A 16,319-nucleotide genomic window follows, 5' to 3' on the forward strand; every position below is an offset into this window, starting at 1 on the left:
GTATCAGGGACATCTAGATTGAATAGTGGATACAGCACTAGCCCTAAAGTCAGAAGGACCTGAATTCAAATCTGATCTAACACACTTAACACTTCCTAGATGTGTGATCCTGGGCAAGTCACTTAACCCCAATTACCTCCGCAAAAAAAAAAAAAAAAAAAAAAAAAAAAAAGAGAGAGAGAGAGAGAGAGAGAGAGAAGAAAAGAAATAAAGAAAAAGTAGTATCAGAAGAAACTAAAGTGCTAAAGAAGAAAACTTCTTTAGGCCTTCAGTACATACAGTCCTCAATTTACTAAAAGACTAGTTGTTTGGAACTCAGACCTTATTTTTAACAGAAACAATCTTATACATAGTTTTTCAGTTCAGACCACAAAGTCAATTTTACTTATAATAATTGATTATAGATTATAAGCCCTGCATAACAATGTTTCAATATGAAAGTGTATTAAGATATCCCATTTATTACAACAGGAAGACTTCTCCTACTGCAAAAGCATTCCACGGGGATATGGATTGTTACTTCCTCCTCATATTTCCTATCCAACCTCCTAGAACAAATGGTTTCCACTATGGTCATGGCTAGAAGATATACAGGGGCAAAAGGGTGAAAGTCTATTAGAGCAAGGATAATAAAAGAGACAAAAAGGTCCACAGGAGATATAGTTTGAAATGTGAGTCTTTCAGCCTCCCAAGATTTACCTTTCCTTTTTACTTCTACTGAGAGTCTTAGATTGCCATTACCACCTGACAAGTTTCTTCTGGGGTTCCTTTCTCCAGAGCAGGCCACTATAGACAGAATAATTAAACAACATTATCTGTAACCCCAACTCTAAAGCAATCAAAAGGCTAAAAGCCCTTCCTAGGTATTTTAGGGGATTTTTACTGCTAGAAATGATAAGGAATTAGTAATGACTGAAAATACAAAGTTTTCCTCCTTTGAGCCCTCCTTCATTCTTTTTTTCATTAGACCTTGTAGGGAAAAATAAAAGTCTAGGAGGTAATAATAATGGTGACTTCTGGGTATGGTGTACAAAAGGAAGAAATAAGAAAACTTCAGAGAGATTGACCTGAGCATCCAGCTGAAAATACTGTGAAATAGCTGAGATAAGAAGCAAAATGGAGTTATAAGATATCTTCAAAGTTATAAATCAAGAGTAGGAAGGAAGAAAAATAGCTCGAGATTTTATATGTCAAGTTAGAAGTAAGGTAGAAAGCAAAAGTAAAGTCTACAGTGTGAGGAAAGAGGGGGCAAATAGGAAAGGAAGGAAAAACTAAGCAATGGCTGTTATAAGGAAAGAAGAAGGGTAAGGGTTCTTGTTAATATGCCGTTAAGCTAGGACAACTACCTGGATGTAAAGGGTGACTGCCCATAATTTTTTAGTAGTGTCCTAACAAATAGGCAATAGTAAGGAAAAACATACTCCCAAACCACAACACTAAGTTAACTTCTTAGCTCTTAGAACACAACTTAGCATTTGATATTTCATATATTAAATATTAGAATATATATATATATATATATATATGTATATATATATTTCTATCTATAACTTTGTTTTCACTCCTCCCCTCAAAAATCTAGTTACCTCTATAGGTCCTTAAACAATCTCAAATCCTCCTACTTTTTGGAAAGATTCATTTAGTTGCTTTTGTCAAGAGATCTAATCAATAACACTGGAACATATTCTAAGGTTCAAAATTTCACACTTGGCCCTTGATCTTGGGAATTCTATTAACAAAGATATTTTGTAAACTCAGTCTTCTCAAATAAATAATTCACTTGGTATAAGGAATTTTCCCAAGAAATACATTTTTTAGGTTCTTATTTGTATCTTATCACTGCTTTAGAAGATTAGAAATGTAGATGAAAAGCCTATTTTACCTCAAATTTGTTTAGAATGAATAAAAATAAACAGCTTCATGTGATCTTCAGCCAATAGAGAAACTGGGGCTTATTACAAAGAAAGAAAACAGAAATCAAAGTTTAATCAAAAGAAAATTTACTGTACAAACAAAATAAGTGCAATCAAATCTGTGTTAACACAATGATATAGTAAAAAGAGCTCTGAACTTGGAGTCAGGAGAAATACAGAGACTGAATCTAAACTATGATCCTTGTTACCTCTGTGGTCTTATTAAAGTCGCATTATCTTCTTTTGTTCATTTAAATTAAAAAAATGGGAATAAAAATTCTTGTACTACTTACCTTAGAGGGTTGTTTGTGGGTCAAATATAAATATACATAAAGCATTTCCTAGATTTTCATGGGCAATATAGATGAGTAGTTATTTTTTATTTATAATAACAAGTGTCACTGAAGATTATTTAAAACAAAGTAATTTAAAAATAAATTGCATTTTGCTGTGGAATATACCATATGATTTCCTGGCAGCTTATTTATTTGTGTATTGATATTTTGGTTCTACTAAGGTTAAAAGTACCTTGCATTATATTTCCTGAAAACATGCTGATCAGAAAATAGGGGAAGATAGCCCAAGAGCATTCGATGCCATTGGAATGATAAAATATGGGATTAAAAACTGACCACAGAATCTACAAATAGATAAATTACAGACAGATGAATATATAATAAAATTGCTCAATAAAAAAATTTTAAAAACAATTTATTTTTTGCATTTTTCTATTTTATTATTTTATTTATTTTTTGCTGAGGCAATTGGAGTTAAGTGACTTGCCCAGGGTCACATAACTATGAAGGGTTACATGTCTGAGGCCATATTTGAACTCAGGTAACTCCTAATTTCAGTGCTGGTACTTTATCCACTGCGCCACCTAGCTGCCCCTCAATAAAATTTAGATTGCATCTCAAAAACATTTTCTGTAGAGAGAAATTGCAAAATGAAAAATATATTGAAAAACTGAGAAACCAAATTTTATTTAAGGGCGAAAAGGACAGCATCTATGCATTGGCTCCTTTATATTTTTAATCAATTACTGGGAATTTTCTTTTTTTAATTTATTTTATTAAAAAAAAAAAAACAGAAAAGAAATACAAAACAAAACAAAGCAAAAGAGAACATAGTCATGTGCCCAGCAGAACATCAAGGAAAATTCAAAATATATAACAACAAATGACCAGATTATAAAAATATATATATATTAGTAGAAGAAATTATGTTCACGAATGTCCACTTTTTCTTTATTTTTTTTGTAAATTTTCTGTAAAATTATTGAGAATTTTCAATGTCAAATTTTTAAAAATGGTCAAGACAGCACCACCTCTAACAAAATGTAGTACTCTGCCTCAAGTAGTCCTTTAAAAAAATTTCAAATCTAAAGAGAAATCTTTCTTTTCTACAGTAAACCTGTTAACCAGAACCCAAGTAACTGGAACACAGATCTCTTCAATTAGTATTTTAGCAACTTATCTCATACTAGGATTTTAAAAGAATACAATTTTGCAAAGTATGTGTTAGAATCAGTAAGTATTCAATCTAATTTAGTATACTTTCTCTAAAGAAAATCCCAAATCATTCTATTAAATTATAACCAGTGCTTTCAGTCCATAAGACTTGAGTTCAAATCCAGTTTAAGACACTGTGTGATCCTAAGCAAGTCACAATCTCTACTTGCCTAAATACATTGGAGGAGATGGCAAGCTACTCTAGTACCTCTGCCAAGAAAACCTCACTGACAACATGGTCCATGGGGTCATGAAGAGTCTAACAAGACTGAGCAACAATATAAAACTGCATTTATGAGGAGATAAAACAGAAAGACTGCTAGCTCTGGAATCAGATGACCTGATTTCAAATCCCAAATGTGACACTTACTATCCTGTGTGACAAGTCATTTTACCTCTGTTAAACTGTTTCCTCCTCTGGAAAATAAGGAAGTGAATAGATGGTATGACTTCTCAGACTCCTCCTAGCTCTAAACCTGTTACTGGATGAAAAGACCAACACACACATACACTCATTCCACCAAGGATTGCAAAAAAAAATAGATTTCTGTTAATCTTCAGTTAACCAAAATACATTTTCTCTGCCTGTCAATGAAGTTTTACTAGGAAATATTACCTTTATCTGATACACACACATACACACACACACACAGAGTCAAATCCCAGATAATGCATTATCTTCAAGGAATGATTCAGTATAATCAATATCAAACTGAGAGTTAATCATTTAAACTCCAGTACTTATATTTCTTTTATGGGAGGTTTTATAAAACTTCTAGGTGCTTCTCTGCCTTTGCAAACAAAATATCCTCATAGACTACCATTATTTACTATATGGTGACACATGAGATGTAAAGCCTTAGCTTGTTTTTCTAATACTGCTTACAGCAAATGTTATTTCTTTTATCCAAATACTCTTTTTTCTTGACTGCTATGAATTGTACTGATTGTTCAATCTTCCCCATTGGTCATAGGAACTAATGAATTACAAATGTTTTCATTTTAAAATTTCTCAAATTCTAAAGTATTTTATCTCTTTAAAAAAAGGTATAACAAAAATTCTTAATCTTTTTGTGTTAAGGAGTTCTTTGGCAGCCTGATAAAACTTAAGCATTTTTCTTGGAATGTTTTTAATTGTATACAATACTTTGGATTTACAAAGGAAACCAATTATATTGAAAAAGATATCCAAATATTTTTAAAAACAAGTTAATGAATTCCAGGTTTTATATATAGCAGTATTGGTGAATGTTTGTTCCTCCAGAACACATAATTGTCCAACAGAACAAATAATGGATAATAATCCGTCACTTTGTTGATAATTCTCTTCACAGCTCAGGGACCCTAGGATTTGCTGCCCCTATTACAATTTTAATTACCAACACTAATCTTTTCATCTTGCCACTTTCCTTGTCTCTTGTGTTTCTTTTTGCTCTCCAGTGAAAAGGCTGGCTTGTTTATAGTCTACCGATTCTGCGCCATAATTCAACTAGAATACTAAAGGTATAATCTTCCAGTCTAGTTCTATTCAACTCTTCTTTTAGTGGTATCCATTTGTTGCTAGGTCCTTCTTCCCTGTCCCAAGAAGTTTTCTTCCTCCAGTTACTTCTAAAATACAGGTTGTTCCACAAGATTGCTCTCTGGACCGTGAGTACTCTTCTGTGTTAAAATAAAAGTTGAATTGAATTGCACAAAAATTTTGAACACTTTACACAATGTGATAACCTTTCAATACCATTTGCTTCTTAAGGACTATCAAATGAATTTAAATGTAAATGATAAGCTCAAGCATATGTAGCAGAGGAAAACTTGTGTGTTCTAGTGATACCTCTGTAATATTAAAGTTCTCCAGGAAGCTGCCAGCTTTCTGTGTGAAGCTCTGTGGAGATCTATAGATGGACACTGACAAACATATAGCAGATATAAAATGAAGGTTTGAAATCTACACCAATGAAGGGAGCTTCATTGTTTTCAGATTTTTCAACTGTCCTAAGCTAACAGATTGACTACAATATCCAAAAAATTAATATAAAGGACAAGCTGAAGTGGTAAGGAGAATTTATTCCACCCCATCCCTATTGCTGGCTTCTAAACTTTAAGCCCATATCTCTGTGGCTGATTCATGCTCTTAATCGTGCTGAGCCTCAGGGGCTTTCTTGCCTTCAAACATTCAATTTTCTCTGTGGTCTTTTCAACTTGAATATCCATAAGTAAAACTTACCTCATGTCCCATTGCTAAGTTTTTTCTGAAGCATCCATTTTGTGGAGGGACCCAGGTCAAGCTTTATTCCCTTCTCAGCTCTTTTCCTGACGTCCAGACTTCAAGCTTTATTCTCCCTCAAAATCTTAACCTTCCACCTTTTTTTATAGTTCCTTTCTATATGCTATCTTCCTTCGTTAGAATGTAAGCTCCTTGAAATGAGGAGGGTCTGTTTTTCTTTTCTTTTTTTTAAATATCTCCTGTGCCTGGTCCATAGTAAACATTTAATAAATGCTTGTTTCATTCCTTCTTTTCTTCCTCATTCCATTCTTTCCTCAAAAAGTTATCACATACTCATCAGTTGGGGAATGGTTGAATAAGCTATGGTGTATGAATGTAATGGAATATTACTGTTCTATAAGAACGATCAGCAGGATGATGTCAGAGAGGCCGGGAGACTTACATGAATAGATGCTAAGTGAAGTGAGTAGAACCAAGACAACATTGTATGCAGCAACAAGATTATATGATGATGAATTCTGATCTATTTGGCTTTTTTCAACAATGAAATGATTCAGGACAATTCCAAAAGACTTGTAATAGAAAGAGCCACCTGCTGCCAGAGAGGACTATGGGGACTGTATGTGGATCACTTCACAGTATTTCCACCTTGTTTTATTTAAAAAAACAAAAACAAAAAACACAGTATCACAAAAAGATTGACTGAAGAAAGTAAAGAAGATAAAACTTAAGAGGCACATAATAATTGTCTTCAAATATCTGGAAGGATTTTGAAGATAGAATTTATCCGATGTAGCAAGAGGGCAGGAGTAGACCAATGGTTAAAGAGTAGAAGAAATAATTTTTTAGATCAATAAATAAATAACGACTCTCAAACAACAAAAACCATTGAAAAAGGGAATTAGTTTCTTGTTACCTCCGGTTATTTTTTGGTAATACTGTATCCCACAGTGGATCTAGATGGACTCAATAACGTGCTAAATAAGCTACTATTAAGGCTTAGAAAATTCAACATATACACCACATTTTTATTGAATTACATACACACACACACACATGATTGTGTGTGTGTGTGTGTGTGTGTATGTGTGTGTGTGTAAAGAATATACAATCTTATTTGAACCTAAAACTACAGTTTACTATGTTGCTTCTCCAAAATGGAATATTTTTAAGTCAGTTCAACCATGATGGTATCAGGATTCAAAATTATGTTGTCAAATGAAAGGCTGCAGAAATAAGGGTATTAGGTCAAGGAAGGAGAAGGCATAGGCCCAGAAGACCTACCTTTAATTATCTGAAGGACTATCACATAGAAGGAAAATTATACTAGTTCTGTGTGGATTGTTAATCCATTTTTTCCCAATCAAGCAAAGTGAGATTCAGAAAGGTTAAATGATTTTTCTAACACACAGCTAATAGGGTTTTATACTCAAGTCTCTCTTGATTCAAAGTCCAATGAAATCTCCATTGTCTTAGAAGATATCCTCCTGATCTGTTAGAATTATGACAAGAAGTTATGATTCCATAACTGATCCCATGATTTCTAATAAAGACTTTCTTATTATTCTTACTGTTCAGTGTAACTAGAATACTAAAAACATAAAGACCTGTCAATAAATTAAAAATCTCCATTTTTATTTTCAAAGAATAACTTAAATCATTATCATTGGTTCATGGAGTCAGAAATGAAATTAGAAGACTTCATATTAAATATATCAAAATGAGAGAGAAAACAAAATAAAATTTCTACCTCTTTAATTTCCCTCAGAGTACCCTTTTCCAGTATAAATCACAAAGTCTATGCAGACCACCCTATGATGTTGGACTTAATGCTCTATTTAATATTTACTGTAAAGGGTTGTTGCAATGCTCAAATGAAACAAAGTATATATATATATATATATTTTTTTTTCCCCCCAAAATGTAAACCCAATATATAACTGTCAAAAAAATCTAGGAAGAGTTTGACTAGCACAGAGTAAAATCGTAACCTCTTTGTTTCTGGATAGTATGTTTATATTGAAGCAGACTAAGATTGTATTTGTTTCCTAAGGAGTCCTACCATAACTGAAACATGCTCAGCTTACAAATAATTCAATTCCTTAAGTCTTTTTCATATAAACTTCTATTAAGTTAGATCACTTCCATGGCTTAACTGATAAAACTATTTCTTAAAAGTGAAAGGCTTTACATTTATCACTATCAAATTTCATCTTGATTGTTTCAGTCTGTATTCCACCCATCAAGTAGGTGTTGCTACTCAACAAATTAGTTATCACTCTAAGCTTTATGTAGTCCAAAAATATTAATATAGTATTTATATGATTTATTTATCTAGAAATTATTGATTTAAAATATTACCAAATAGGGCACTTCTCAGGTCTAAGACCTATGGTCATTGGTTACACATCTTCCTCTGGGCTGAAAATCAATACTTTGTTCAACAAACTATGAATATGCCAAGCCATTTAGAATATCAATGTTATACATATCATGAGAGGGGCTGTGCCTGATTGAAATATAAGCTATGTCTATAGCATTCCCATGATGTATCATGCTAGTAAAGCTTCTCCTCTTTCTTCCTGTCCCATACCTACTTACTCCTACATAAAATAATATTGGTATGATTTAACATGGTTTAGGAAGTTAGTAGTGACACATGGCACAACAGGAAAAGTGGCTTTATTCAGAGGATCCAGATTTGAATTCTGGATTTGCCGTTTACTCATAATGTGACTTTGGGCAAGTAACTTAAACTCTGATCCACATTTTTCAAACAAGGCAGCTGACAGATGACCTCCAAGGTTCCCTTCCAACATAATTTTATGATGTGCCTTTTCTAAGATACATTCACCTAATAATCAATTTCTGGAAATTTGCTGGGATTAACATTAATTTAGAAATTATAGTTTCAAGAATTCCCCCCTTTCTGGTTTTAGAAAACTGGGGTCCCATTTGTCTATTCCTAGCTCTTACATAGAACATGACTTGCCAGGATAGACAGAGACAAAGTCATTTAAAGTCGATAGATATTCTATTACTGTCTCTCATCTACCTGGGATGAAAATATATGACCTATGACAGAGGAGAAGGACTTTTAAGAACAGGATCCCTCTCTTTATGAGTTTATGATTAGTTTATCAGCTTAATTTATCAAATTAGTTCATGATCACTTTGAAATGTGAAGAAAGCCTGGTTTGAGGCACAGAAGTGAGGTAGGTATCCACAGCAGATTGTGGGAGGGTTACCAATGGAAATCTTAAAGGAGAGGCTGGATGCTACTTATCAAATTGGTGGGGTTTCCTATCTGACCTCTAAGGTCCCTTTCCATTCAAGTGATTCTGTGATACAAGACAGGTAAATTTCAGTGACATGAAAAGCTGATAAAGTATGAGATCTGTTCAAGATAAGGTATTGTGTGGATAACTTGGAGGATGCTGTGGATAGCTCAGAGTCTTTGTAAGGTTGGGTTAAGACCAGTGATGACAAATGTGCACACCTTCCAAATGTTTAATAAAATAAGACACAAAATAGTGGTCTTTAGATCCATATGCAGGCCACAGGGATCCATTTCTATTTGAGTTCAACACAAACTGGTTGGTTTATGGAAGAGGAGGGGTAAATTCAGAAGAATATTGAAGTGTTAGGAGTCACCTTGACCAACTCTTTTAAATTAAGTAATCCTTTTATACAGTCCATAGAATCTACACAAGAAGTTTTCAGACTCTGATTTTTTTTTTTTTGTAATTGTAGCTTTTCTGATGTGTGTAATTATGCTATTCAGTAAAGACAAAGCTATTATGTTTTCAGCTAGAACTATTTATACATTGATTTTGAATTTGCATTTCTGTATTGGTTTTCTACCTATTTAAAAAATCCAACTTTTTGTTATATATTTTATTTCAACTAAATAGACTGTAACAAAATTTTAAAAGTGAAAAACTTTTAAGCCAAAAAAAAGGTGTTACTTTTGCCTCTACTATTAAGAGAAAATACTGTTATTTCATCAACATTTCTCCAAAGAAAAGGTACAATGAGCAAAAAAAAAAAAAAAACAAAAAACAAAAAACAAAAAACTGCTTTGACAAAACTAAATAAATTAACAATAAGTTTGACTAAAAATCCAAGTTGTAACTGTTAACTCATATAATTCTATTTAGAGATTTATAGTCATCATATTAATTTTTAAATCATTTTATGATCTAAATTAAAAACATCTAATTTTGTGGCAAGGTACAATAGTTACTTTCAAATTATAGAATTGTTACAGGTATACAGAGACATATGAGAAATTATCAGTATTCAATTTTCACGAGTTAAGTGGTCTCATTAATTTCATTAAAGGCACTGACTACAGAATCCTTAAAAGAAATTACACTCTGCTATGTTATTGTTGTTCTTCAGTCATGTCTGATTCTTCCTAACCTCACTAGGATTTTTTGGTGGGTTTGGATTTTTTATCTTGGGGGCAAAAAATGTTGAGGGGTTTGCTACTTCCTTCTCCAGATCATTTTACAGGTGAGGAAACTGAGGCAAACAAGATTAAGTGACTTGCCCAAGGTCAAGTTAGTGTCTCAGGCTGGGTTTTGAACTCAGGTCTTCCTGATTCCAGGACCAGCTTCTATCCACTGTGCCAATTAGTTATTACTCCTTATTGACAGAAAGAGATGCTCTATATGGACTGGACTGACCTTTGGTTACCCTTCTTTAACTGTTTGGCTTACCACTATGGAATTAAACAGAAGAATTAAAATTTACCTGGCTTTAGCCAGGTTAGATTCCATTTAAAAAAAAAAACAAATATTAAAATTCTCACTTTTGCCACAACAATATTTAGAACCAATATGGTTCTATATGAAGAACAAGAGATAGAATTAAAGATTAGCAATTTTAGTTTGATAGTCCATTTTGTTGTTGTTGATGGTAGTTTCTTACCCAAGCCTATTATATACATCTATTTTTGTTGGCCTACTGCCTAAAGAATTGTTCATATTAAAAAAGAGAAGCAATTTAAATTTATTTGGTACTACTGAGAAAAAAATTCAGATTAAGTACAAAATTCTGATTTTACCTACAAGTTCTTGGGGCAAAAGCCAATGATTTAGATCAAGACAAATTCTGAATTCTTTTAAGTTACAAAATATAAACTATACAACCACCACACCTAGAAGGGCAACATCCATAATGAAAGGTCAATCCATTTTCCCACCTGTAGTGATAATTTGAGAAAAAAAAATTCTGAAGTCATGACTGACATCCTTTCCACAAGCCTTAATTGACCACAATATTTAAGGGAGCTATTTGAAAATTGCTGAACCGAAGGAGGAAAAACAAAACTACAAATTATTGATTAAAAAGGGGAAAAGTATTTTTCAAGAAAACACTGAGAAAGTAAATTTTAGTTAGGTTTATTCTCACTAGCAAAAATAATCCAAACTGTTAGAAAACATCAATCTTCGAAAGTCAATATTTAGACAAAGCTGGCAATCTTACTATCAGAGCAATCAAGAATGGCAACTCCCCCAAAGCTACAGATGTTGCAATGTCATGCCACAATTGGCTCAAACGATTGCATTTCTACCTAAAGTTAGTTTAAGCTACTGCATAAAAGAACATTATACACCTGAAGTTACTAAAAATAGTAGCAATGGCACAGATCTGCAAGGAGCTAGTATAAAATTACATGAAAATGCAGAACATTCACTTTTACTTTAAAATGCTTTATTTAATCAATAACTAGGAAAGAAATATTAAAAATATAAGAGGAATATTTTAAAAGCTAGTAATGTTAGATTCTTCTTAACATGGTTGCTTCAAAAGAAAAATCAAGTGGAAGATATTTTATCTATAGAAAAGCCATTAAGAAAAATTTTTACTTTCCTTATTTCAATACAGCAGTCATTATCAATACTTCTATAATGCATATTTTGAGTTTAAGCAATTCTCAAATAAACTTTTACTTTAATAACTTGACATACTTTGATAGGAAATAAAATAAAAATAAGCTAAAATTTAACAGTAGGATGACATCTGGCCCTGCAGTGAAACAGTTAACTCCTGCGCTGATCTGCACTTCTGATCCATTACATTTCTCACAAGCTGCGCTACAATGAGCTGAGCAAGTATCAACTGTAATATGATCCCAGAGTTTATGGAAAAAATAACTGCACATACCAACCATGCACATTTAATAAAATCTTTTTTTTTTAATGGAAATGTAACCGATAAACACAATTTAAGGCATATTTATTTCACTTTTGGTTTAACTTTAAATTTGCAATTCCTTTGCTTCTCTTACTCCTTCAAATAAAACAAAAACCAAAAAAAAAAAAAAAAAAAAAAAAAAAAAAAAAAAAAAAGCCAGCAGCCCTACTGCAGGGAAAAGAGGCTTGAAAAACAACTTTGATTGGCACTTGGCCTGACCCACAGAGGAAGAAAAACAGTTTTTGGACAAAGAGCGCAAATATTTGAGCTTGCTTACTTACATGGTTTTTTAATATTTACAAGAACAATCCCAGCGCAAAATGCATTTAGAGAAATTGACTAAAAACGGTCCTGCATTCCTCCTACTTAGTCTTTCGGTCCTGATGCATTTGCACAGCTCAGCAATTTTAATTCATTTACACTGGACAAACAGAAGCAGTTTAACTAATGTTTCTACTTAATCAAATGTAGAAATTGGTTGGGAAGAAGAAGTATAAACTGATTATAATATTACCCAGTGGGGTTTTTTAAAGCTGAAGTCTGATTAAAAGCCCTTTCATTCCAAAGGAGCACTTCCCCCCTCCTTAGCAATGTTTTTTTTTTTTTTTCTTTCCTGCTTTCAAGTAGAAAATAGATCAAGCCAAATATACTTAACAATACTGAAACAAACTTTCTATTAATCACTCAAGGAGGGCACAGGCTGATTAATCCAGGTAGACCAGGGAAATACTTTTGAAAGAAGTGGGGTTCGATAAAATGGGGGAGGGTAGGCATCTCTACGTCAGTCTCCTCAGGGAGACTAAAGCACCGAAATATTGATTAGCATTTTCCCATAGGCATAAAGTTCGACTTGCTTTTTTCATTTATTTTAGAAACAGTCAGGTATAGATGCACACGGCTGGAAAAGGGAGTTTGGGGGGCGATGGTGGGGGGGGGGATGGTGGCAAGTGTGCAAAGATAGAATCAACCCGCATAGAGCTCACCAGGTTCTTTAGGACAAACGGACTGGCTTTTTCCATATTTTATACAGACCGATCTGCACATCAACAAGAAGAGCAAAACAGAAAACTGCAGAGGGAGGTGAATTAAGTTGCAATGGCCAACGGAGACAGGTTCCCTCCCCCCCATTCAGTCTCCCACCACCACACAAAAAAGGAATGGGAATGGGGACAGCAAGAAGCAAAATCAGACACACACACACACACGCGAGCCGATAAAAAAGCCCCCTTTCCTCCCTGGCCCAGAGAGCGCCCCCGGAGCCCGGGGGCGCCACAAACTCCAGGTTACAAGGTGGCCTTTCCCCGGAGAGCGGGGACCATACCGGGGGCACGGGGGTCCCGTACCTTCCTCAGCACTTTCCGGCAGTTGGTGCAGAGCAGGTAGTCGGCGGCGGCGGGGGCGGGGGGGCCGTTGCTGCTCCGGTTCATCCTGGCCGAAGGGCGCCGGGAGGAAGAGGGCGGGGGCCGGGACCGGGATACTAAGGGGGCGCGGAGGTGAGGAGCCCAGCGAGGCGGGCTGTCACCGGCACCGCGGGACCTGCCGCTGCACCCCGCCTGCCCCGGCCTCCGGCTGCTACTCCTCCCGGGCTGGGGGGCAGGGGGCGGCACCGGACGGGACCGGGACGGGAGCACGGGGGATCCGGAGCAGGGCAGAGGGGCAGCGGTGGAAGCCGGTGACCGAGGAGGATACGTCAGCGGCAGCGGCAGCGGCAGCAGCGACGGACAACTACGGCGGCGGCGGCTGCTGCTCCTCACCGGTCCGAGGTTCCACCCGCCCCCATCCTCCTCCAGCCCCCCGCCCCCTCCCCCTACCAGGCTAAAGACGAACCACCGCTGCCGCCGCCGCCGCCGCCGCCGCCGTTGCTGCCGCCGCCGCCGCCGCCGCCGCCGCCGCCGCAGCAGCAACTCCAAACGGCCCCGCCCCCCTTCTCCCCACCACCTTCGCCACCTCCACTCTCTCCCGGAACCGCCCCCTCCGGCCAATCCGAGGGCCTCGTCCACGCCCCCTAGGCTTTAGTCCTCAACCAATGACCGCCGCCCGTTGGCTGGAGGAAGCACGAGCCAATCGCCGGGGCCGAAGTCGCCTGGAATCTCCGGGCAAGTTGAGTTTATCTCTGAGGCTCGAGCTGAGGGGAGATGGCGGGTTAGTGGAAGGGAATGAGCGCAGCGTGCGCTCCTCAGCCAATAGGAGAGGAAGGGTGTCGTGTATGCAAATTAGATTCCAGGTAGCCCTGCCTCCTTCTTCGGTATCGGCCCCGCCCCCTTTTCTCTTCCCCTGCAGACAAGGAGAAGGGAGTGAGATAAATAGCTGGAGGCGAGAGAACTGGAGCGAGTTTGAGATGGAGCTAAATGTTTTCTGTGCTCTTGGGGAGGGGGGGGCGGGGTTAAGCCTTTGCTGCCAACGGTTCAGTGGTTAGGGTTTATTTTAGCTGAGCCAAGAAAAAGCAAAGCCTTATAAAGAAGACTTTGCAGCCCCCTCACACCTTGTCTCTGAGGATCCCAAAGAACTTTATGCATCATTTGTCTTTCACCTTGCCTTACAAAGGACCAAATGAGGTATGGGGTAGAGAGGGAACGTTTGAAGTGTACGATGAATAGTCCAAGCTCATTCATTCTTCCATCCTCACCAATGAGAAAGAAGAGGAGAGGGCAATTATTTAGTGGACTGAAAGGGACCACAAGAGACACATCTGTCTTCTTACCCGAACTCCTCTTTGAGACAAGTTGATCGCACCCATGCAGAAACCAGAACACTGTCTAGGAAGGCACGTTCTAAATTGTCTGTGGAGCCTTTTAGAGCAGTTGGGCTGTTGTTAATGCCTTCTTCCCCAGGGCTTTTAACAAATGGTGAGTCAGGGTTTTTCGCGTCCATGCTAATGCAAAGGAGAGGCAATGTCTAATTAGGAGAAGAGTCCAGTGGAAAGTGTTCTAATCTCAGGATGGGTGGAACCGGGTCTTCTAGTGTTGCCAGCAAACCCCCACGCCCCGGTTCGACTGAGTGGGTACAATACGCCTACAATCCGTGACCTGAGAAATTTGAAATCCAGAGAGAACAAAGACAGTGGTTGTCAACTAACGCGAATGAATTCCTCCACACGAATATAAGGAGATCGGGAGATGGAGACTTCGAAACCTATGACTCGGGGTTCCTGGAGAGGGATGCCTTTATCTGAAGCATAGCTACCTGCCCTTCTGGGCTGTGAGCATATATGGCAGTACCTTAGGAATGACATCACCTGTTTTCTGCCTCTAGGACAGGAACAGTATTCTCAGCTTCTTCCGCTTTAAAGGTCTAGCATATCCACGTTTGGTGAGATACTGCAGTTGACAGAATCTGTAGGGGTGATTTAAATCCACTGTTTCAGTTTGCCTGCATTTTTAATGGAGTTGCACCGGTTGGTTTCCCCACTGTGGTGTTTTCTTGTGATGCAAAATCAGAAAGGTACACTTGGAGGAGCTAGCAAGTTTGCATATCAAAGCTGTTATACAAAAATTTGTGGGTATAACCGTCTCTTTTTCCTTTCCTAGCAGCTGCCTCCACTGTGTCCCTTTGTGAAAGCTTTACATACATAGGCAGTTCTATACACCAAACAAAGAGAATGGAAACCTGGAAATTTAAAAAAATAATAATAATTTTACCAAATGGATAAAGCAAACCCAAAGATGTAGTTTATCTGGTTTGACAGATTGATTTAATGAGATTAACTAGATAACTACTAAATGCCGCCTCACTTGGTAATGTACCCTTAACCTATAATGGGATTTGGAAAAAAGAAAAATATGTTCAACTAGATCAAAGTGGAAAAGCAAGGAAATTCCATAAAGGAAGGAATATAATATATATCCTTCAGTGCAGAAAAACAAGGGGCACAGTTAAAGTCAGCAAGAGAGTTTCCCTAGGAACTGGAGCATATATGTTTCTTCCTTTAGTTCTAAATTTCTTGGGCTGTATCCTGGTTGGCTCCTTCTAATTCAGTTTTTGTGTGAATTAGTTTTTTATTTTTTTTATTTTTTTTTTTAAGGAGAGGAGTTCTGAAGATTAAATAAATTGGTATCTAGAATTGAATATCCTCAAATGGTATTTTAACTTTTCAGTTGTGTTTACTATTACACTGGAGTCTCCTTATGTGGCTGTTTTTGGCTTTATAGGTGAAACCATTTTCTTAATGAGGTCCTTTAGGTAGTTTAGTAACAAAATTCCCCTGGATTGAGTCCAAGATTATCTAGCCTTACACTGAATTTCTCTGCAGCAAATAATGTTGTAGCAGTACTATGTAGTATTTTAGTGAGAAATCCAGTTTTCCCCCAATTTTCTCCCACTATAGATACACAGTGAGCTAAGCTTAAGCCTGAGATTCAGAAGTACTATTCCCATCCAAATAATAATAATAATAATAATTGAACTCAAGAGCCCATGGTATCATTCTTGTATAAATCCTGGACAAACTCAGACTGCCCCCAAAGTCCATAG

At 36.7% G+C, this 16,319-nt stretch overlaps 1 protein-coding gene across 2 annotated transcripts in view; it reads right to left on the minus strand.

Annotated features, from left to right (window-relative positions):
* SESN3 (sestrin 3) overlaps positions 1–13,588 on the minus strand; it is a 74,207-nt gene extending 60,619 nt beyond the window's left edge. For both annotated transcript variants that reach the window (XM_031961033.1, XM_031961032.1), the window contains exon 1: positions 13,193–13,588. In XM_031961033.1, the coding sequence (XP_031816893.1) occupies positions 13,193–13,276 (84 nt within the window). In that variant the 5' untranslated portion in view covers positions 13,277–13,588. The remainder of the gene's footprint in view (positions 1–13,192) is intronic.
* Between the last annotated feature and the right edge of the window lie 2,731 nt (positions 13,589–16,319).

This window comes from Sarcophilus harrisii, chromosome 3, assembly GCF_902635505.1.
Source record: "Sarcophilus harrisii chromosome 3, mSarHar1.11, whole genome shotgun sequence".
NCBI lineage: Eukaryota > Metazoa > Chordata > Mammalia > Dasyuromorphia > Dasyuridae > Sarcophilus > Sarcophilus harrisii.